The sequence below is a fragment of the Lolium rigidum genome, chromosome 3 (assembly GCF_022539505.1).
Source record: "Lolium rigidum isolate FL_2022 chromosome 3, APGP_CSIRO_Lrig_0.1, whole genome shotgun sequence".
Taxonomy (NCBI): domain Eukaryota; kingdom Viridiplantae; phylum Streptophyta; class Magnoliopsida; order Poales; family Poaceae; genus Lolium; species Lolium rigidum.
This window is the reverse complement of record NC_061510.1, coordinates 90,653,898-90,660,952: the sequence shown is the minus strand read 5'-3', so window position 1 is coordinate 90,660,952 and position 7,055 is coordinate 90,653,898. Positions and strand designations below refer to the sequence as shown.

The 7,055-nt window shown below is 43.4% G+C and overlaps 1 protein-coding gene across 1 annotated transcript; it reads left to right on the top strand.

The window, feature by feature from the left end:
* Positions 1 to 2,807: 2,807 nt before the first annotated feature.
* LOC124697478 (4-hydroxybenzoate polyprenyltransferase, mitochondrial-like) lies at positions 2,808 to 5,727 on the top strand. Its single transcript, XM_047230062.1, has 8 exons — positions 2,808 to 2,992; positions 3,306 to 3,427; positions 3,646 to 3,715; positions 3,807 to 3,956; positions 4,056 to 4,191; positions 4,281 to 4,377; positions 4,497 to 4,725; positions 5,205 to 5,727. Exons 1-7 carry the CDS (start codon positions 2,876 to 2,878, stop codon positions 4,564 to 4,566), a joined length of 762 nt encoding a protein of 253 aa, XP_047086018.1. The 5' UTR covers positions 2,808 to 2,875; the 3' UTR covers positions 4,567 to 4,725; positions 5,205 to 5,727.
* Positions 5,728 to 7,055: the final 1,328 nt, after the last annotated feature.

Genomic DNA, 7,055 nt, shown 5'->3' with positions numbered 1-7,055 from the left:
TGGAAAAATAGGATGCTGGGACTTGATTTCGTCCGATTCCGAGAATATTTCCTTACTAGTATTTCTGGAACCAAAAACAGAAGAAACAACAACTGGCCCTTCGGCATCTCGTCAATAGGTTAGTTCCGGAAAACGCATAAATATGACATAAAGTATGCATAAAACATGTAGATATCATCAATAATGTGGCATGGAACATAAGAAATTATCGATACGTCGGAGACGTATCAGGGCTCACCAAGGCTCTCCTCGGCAGGCATGGCACCCTTCGACCTCGAGTACGACAAATGGTGGGCTGCAACCGAGAGCGACACCATCATACACCTCGATAGATATGGCGACGGGTGGCTTCTCCTCATCGTTCTGGGACGATGATGACCACCACCGCCAGCAAGACACGGCCGACAAGGCGGACAACAACGACCTCGGCTTCAAGACTGGCGTTTCCCGTAGATTTATGTTTAGTTTAGTTTAGTTTAATTTCATTTTAACTTATTTAAATAAACATACATTTGGATAAAACTTTGAAGTTTGTTTAAATTTATTTCTTTATTTTTTGGGTGATTTCTTATCGGGGTCGTCAGTGTGGGGTGGCCCTCCCCAAATGGAGGAGAAGGTCTCGGTGGCTCGGCACCCCTAATAGGTCATTGTCGCCTGTCGGTGCCTATTTGAGGATGCCCGGTGCAGATTTTCTCTTATAAAGTATGAACCCTAATAAAATTAACCGCTTGGTTTATCAAATTTGGTATGCTTTTAGAGAAAAATCGGGCGGGCACCGTTTTGTAAGTTCCTCCGGTGCAGGTTTCTCTTTAAAAAGGTGCGTGCACACAGTTTCAAAAAAAAGGTGCGTGCACACCTTTTTTTTTTTTTTGAAACTGTGCACACCTTTCTTCTAGAACGAGCGAAGCGATAGCAGACATGCCTAATGCCTCTGTTCTGTTGGGTCCAAAACAGAATCAGCCTAGCAGTGACAGTGAGCTATGCTGGGCCGGAAGAAGGAGCAAAACATCATCAAGCCCATTGCCGAAGAAACAGAGCTATCAGTGTTGATGCTGCAGTGTCAAAGACAAGCAATGGAGGTGCTCTGGGAGCAGTGTGTAGAGGGGCAGATGGCTCGTTCCTAGGAGCATCGGTCCTAGCCATTCAAGGAATTTCAGATCCAGCGAGTCTCGAGGCGCTAGCATGCAGGGAGGCCCTTGCTCTAGCGGAGGATTTACAGCTACAAAATCTGGTGGTGGCCTCAGACTGCTTAGAAGTCATCAATAATATGGGGCGTCCGTTTGCTGGGAGTTACGGCATGGTCGTCCAGGAAATAAATTTAAAGTCACTTCTTTTTCGTAGTATTTCTTTTAAGCATGAAAGTAGATTTTCAAATTCTGAAGCACATAAGGTGGCCCGTAGTGGTGTTTCCATGGATATTGGACGTCAGGTATGGCTTCTACAGCCTCCTGAGGCCTCGTTCGTTTAAACCATTGTAGGCAGGGATTGCTCTGGATTGCCTTGGATTGCAGCTCGATCCGGGTTGTCCAGCCAGGCGAGGTAAAATTTCCAACCAATCTAGTTTGAGGTCTTCGTTTGTCCCCTGGCGGGATTTTTGCCCAGCCCATCCCACCCACCTTTCACTAATTTGGTCTGGATAAATATTAGCCCCATCAGACTCGTGGAAAATTTTCCACGGCGCACATGGCCAAAAGAGAAAGCGCGCAAAGTCAAGAACGCGGAGCCACACTTACCTAGCAGGGATTAATCAAACAGCTCCAGTTTATAAGGGGTTGTGGGTAAGGGATTAATAGGGATTAGTAGGGATATGGTGGAGGCACAGGATCAACCCAAACCCTGTCTGGAACAATTCCACGTCTGGATACAATCCCTACAAAACGAACAAGGCCTGATGGGTTTTGTATTCCCATGAACATTATGGAGGAATAAAAAGGTCACCGTATTCTCAAAAAAAAAAAAAATCAGCTTCAGCTTCCCCTCAAAAAAAAAAAAAAAAATCAGCTTCAGCTTCCATCCATGGCGCCCTCCGCTCTTCTCCGCGCCGCCGCCGCCGCCCTCCGCCGCCGCGCCCGCATAGCCGCAGATCTCCCGGCCACCTCCTTGCTCACCCACACCTCTACACCCCCTCCCTCTCCCTCTCCCAACCCCGCTGCCCGGTGCCACCTGATCACCCTAAGCCGCCGCCCATGTCCGCACTCGCCCTCCTCCACCTCAGCCTCTGCGGCGGCGTCCTCCTACTACGTCAACAAGATCCTGCTACCGACCAGCTTCTCGCACCCGCTCTCGACCTCCTCCCGGTCCACCGACAAGGACACGGACAAGAAGGACATCCTCCCGCGGCCGCCGGTGCCGTGGGTGGAGAGGTTGCTCCCGGAGGCGGCGCGCCCGTACGCGATGCTCGCGCGCCTCGACAAGCCCATCGGAACCTGGCTCCTCGCTTGGCCCTGCATGTGGTATGCTTGCTTCTACCGCCATTGCCATCTCTGAACACCATCCCTGAGCAGGATCAGCCCACTAGAGGCTAGATGGGAACATGAGCTCACATTTGCAGATTTACTGCACGCAGAGACGAATTATAGGTTCAACCATTGTTTAAAATTTGAGTTCATGCTCAATCTTGTGGTTTGATGCTCAATTTCGAGTCCATGTTTATCAGCAACAGATAAAAACCATCTAAACGATTCATGACTCAAACATGCTACTGTTGTATGGTTTCTTCACAGCTTCATTGGGGCCATTCTTTTGTTGTTACAGTCCAACAAACCGCTAGACATGTTGGCATGGTTATCTGATATTAAGCTGACATTGCATCTTCTCATCCTGAGTTGAAGAGCTCCTATAACCCTGGCTTCGCAGGTCAATCACAATAGCAGCAATGCCGGGCGAGCTCCCTGACTTGAAAATGCTGGCACTCTTCGGATGTGGAGCTGTCCTCCTCAGGGGAGCTGGTTGCACAGTGAATGATCTGCTCGATCGCGACATTGATAACAAGGTTACTTTTTCCGTGTAGTTTATTTGTTCTGGTTGCAGACAATGAGACAACACCACATGCTTTGTGTGTTACTGAAAACTGCCTTCAGATTCTTGTGAATGTGAAAACAGATAAAATGATCAACTGCAGTTTAGATGTATTATATATGCTTACCTGTTGAACCAAGAATGTAGCAAAATTAAGTATCCAATGTCATGACCATAGTTTTAGTAGCAGGCTAGCAGCTAAAACAAACAACTTAGTGAAAACATGCAAATAATGTCACTGTAGTGGATCATGTAATGAAGTGATGATGGGTATGTTCCTTGTGTAGGTTGAGCGCACCAAAAGCAGGCCTTTCGCATCAGGTGTTCTAACTTCTTCTCAGGGAGTGTGCTTCCTAGGATGTCAGCTACTGCTAGGATTGGGCATTCTTCTCCAACTGAACAATTTTAGGTAGCTTTCGTTTTACTTCTTTGTGTGACTTGTCTTGGATTCTCCAGTGTCCAGCCAAACCAAACTGTATATTAATTGACATTTTGTGGAATACATGTCTGATAATCTATTTTGAAATATTAATTTCCACAAGCTCCAAAGGAATGACAGCTTGTCAGATGCATTCTGCTTCTAGCTAGTTATGATATCCTCTAAGTTTGTCTCGTTTGTATATGTAGCCGTGTTCTTGGTGCATCTTCTCTTCTTTTGGTGTTTTCTTATCCCATGATGAAGAGGTTCACATTTTGGGTATGTAATACACGCATGCAAGGTTTGTAGTACCATAATTATTCTTACAGAGAGTGATCATTAAAACTACTTCTGTTGCGTTTTTTAACAGCCTCAGGCATATCTTGGCTTGACCTTCAACTGGGGGGCTTTGTTAGGATGGGCTGCTATCAAAGAGAGCCTAGATCCTGCAGTTGTCCTTCCTCTGTATACTGCTGGTATATGCTGGACATTGGTATACGATACCATATATGCACATCAGGTATTTTTTTAAACTAGTGGTGCCCTTTTATATCTAGACTGAGCAATCATCTTATCGGATTTTCATGGTTTCTTATGATTGTTTCTGAATACATGTCAGGACAAACAAGATGACCTCAAAGTAGGTGTTAAGTCCACAGCATTAAGGTTTGGAGATTCAACCAAGCAATGGATCAGTGCCTTTGGCGCTGCATCAATTGGTGGCTTAGCACTCAGTGGCTTCAATGCTGAACTTGGTTGGTGCTCATTACCATAATGTCATATTCTATAAAAATTACAGTGTTTTCAAATAATATATATTGACTACTTTAACCATGTTTGACAGGTTGGCCCTACTACCCTCTTCTGACAGCCGCAGCTCCACAGTTGGCATGGCAGATTTCAACTGTTGACTTATCTGACCGCGTGGATTGCAACAGAAAGTATGTTTTTTTTTTTTTTACATTGAGATCATGGAGATCTAGACGAAATTATCTCTTTGTTTTTTTGTTGCACTGTTATGAAATTATTGAGCTCATTTTATGTAATTCCTACTCTGCAGATTTGTATCAAACAAGTGGTTTGGAGCACTGGTATTTAGTGGAGTTTTGTTTGGGCGACTTGCATCATGATAGATACAATCAGGCGTCATGCGCCACTATGTTCTTTTCTATAGAATTTTGATAGTTCTGGTAGAAGCGGTACATTGTTTGTGACTAGTACGAGAAAGGGCAAACAGATTGTTTTAACCGTGTGATGCACTATAGGCAGTGTACTGCAGATGAAATTCTGTAAGTTCTTTCTCTCTCATTACTTATTCTTTTCTCAGTTTCTTCTCTACTGAATATTAAAGGCATACCCTGATGATAAGTTTTGCTGCTATGTCTTGGGCAATTCTGAAGGTGCTCCATTGTCGGTCTTTTACATTATTTTTTTCACACATGTACCCTAGTGCAGCTGGGTGAAACATTACTCAAATAAATTTCATGATGAATTTAATTATGTTACCACCACAGTCCCATTTGACAGTCTTTTTATATAGTTGTTTTACTTGATAAATGAAGACTGGGCCATTAGACCATGTACAACGCAGGCGCTTAAGAAAAAAAATATTTTATTGCAACTTCGGAAAGGCAGAGAGTGCCTAGTTTGGCTTTGATGCCTCATCGTGCTAAAGAAAGTAACTGCTCCTTTTTTTTAAGTGTGGTCTTTCTGCATCCCATGAGACCAGGGGCAAAGTTAGACTGACCTGACAATTGCATTCTCACAGGAAGCTGCTGTTCGTGGAAGTAACCTCCAGGATTTCAAGCTGACTGGGAACATATTGATACAAGGCGCCACGATGGGCAAGGAACTGAGAGGACGAAGAAGGCCGCCGCTGGGAGATCCTAGCTGAGGTGTAGGCGGCTGACATACTGGTACAAATTGCGTCAAGTTCTAAGACAGAAATGCATGGGAAACAGCCAGTTTGGAACTCTGATCTCCTGACCCTTGTCTGCTCTGTCGCTGTGGCATCGAGAATAGCCAATTGTAGCCAGAAGAATGCTCTAGCTCCAGCAACATGTAATCAAGAAAGAGGCAGCCTTACTTGGTCTGGCACATCTTTATTCTCGATGCCCTGTCTGGTCCTTTATCCTATCAGTAAATTCAAATAAAACAAAAATGTGACGAAGCACAGAAAATTAAGTTTTTGAGGACTAGCTGTTTGGTTATGTTATATAAGATTTGGGACTCACTGTAATTAAATTTTACTGTTGGGTTTTCCTAGATTCTTTGATTTGACTCAGGAGTTATATAACCATTATTCCATGCTATATTTGTCTTCGGATGGATAAGGAGGATAAGGAACCGAGCATTTGTCACTTCGCTTCTGCTATTTACCCCCTTTCCATCCTAATTCAGTCAATAACATGGCTCTCCCCTCTACTCTTGATTTGATCATTTGCAGATCTTGGTTATTGTTCTCAAATGTTTTGTACTTTCTATCTCCCGAGATAATGATTTTTTACCTCTGTTTTGGCACAATCCAAGATATTCTGATGAAAAGTTTTGCCTGGGCACTCCTATGCGGTGTTCCCCATCATTATGCTCCGAAGGATAAAAGGACAAACGAGAGATCGGGAATATTGTCCCAACTCTGTAATGTAGTTATGTCTACACTGCGTTGTTGAATCGTCGGTTTGTGTTGATCAACTTAACATGCTGTAAGGCGCTGCAATCAGTTTAAGTGGATCCTGTATTTTACAGCAAAACTGGCTTTCCATGTAATGCAGCTGCAATAGTCCAATGTCTGGCATTAAAGCGATCAAATCAGTGCGTATTACTCCCTTTGCTTATTTCTGTTTACCTGCTCTCTAGTAGTCCAATGTCATTTCTCTAGCTTCATGGTGCCATCGATATCTTCAGATCATGTTGAAAAGAGATCCATGATATATCGACTCGTTTCTCAGACAGAAAGAGATTTATTAGCAGATAGAGTGGCAGAGTGTTCAGTTAGCCTATCAACTAATTATACGTGTTACCCGCAAAAAAAATGCTAACTATACATGTTATTTGGACTGGGCCATACATGCATATCACTTTAGCTTATCAAAATTGGGCATAGCGAGTCGAAGATCATTTCGTGTATTGAAATGTTGTCGAATCGGGTAACGCGTTACAGGTATTGAGCTTGAGGGTGTTGTGCACAATTACAGACTTAAGGTTCGAACTCGTAAATTACGTTGTATACTAGAGGGTGTTTAATTCCTTGAAAATTATTTCACTTCTTCGAGATGTCGATTGATATGTCACAAAACAAAACTTGCATAGATGGAAGGGTGTTCCATTCTTTGGATATTCATTTACTACATCGAGATGTGGATTAATAGGTTGAAATCGTGTTAATAAGAAATAAATAAATTATGCGCTTGCATCTAACTAGTTCTCCTAGTTTGCATAGGAAATGTAGTGCACAGAAATCCTAGAAAAAAACACTTACGATCAAATCTGACAAATCAAAACCGCTCATTGAAAAGGTTCTAAAAACTTATCCTTCAAACCTCTTATAAAAACCTAATAAAATAGGCCCTACATGTCCGGAGGAAAGCACCACGTGGGAAGATAAATGCTGCCCCGAACA

Bases quoted from the DNA above. Each gene is read 5' to 3' on its own strand.
- LOC124697478 (XM_047230062.1), top strand. From the start codon at position 2,876: ATGCCGGGCGAGCTCCCTGACTTGAAAATGCTGGCACTCTTCGGATGT. The intron at 3,716-3,806 runs GTATGTAATACA...GTTTTTTAACAG, and splicing joins TGAAGAGGTTCACATTTTGG to CCTCAGGCATATCTTGGCTT. The intron at 4,378-4,496 runs GTATGTTTTTTT...CCTACTCTGCAG, and splicing joins CGCGTGGATTGCAACAGAAA to ATTTGTATCAAACAAGTGGT.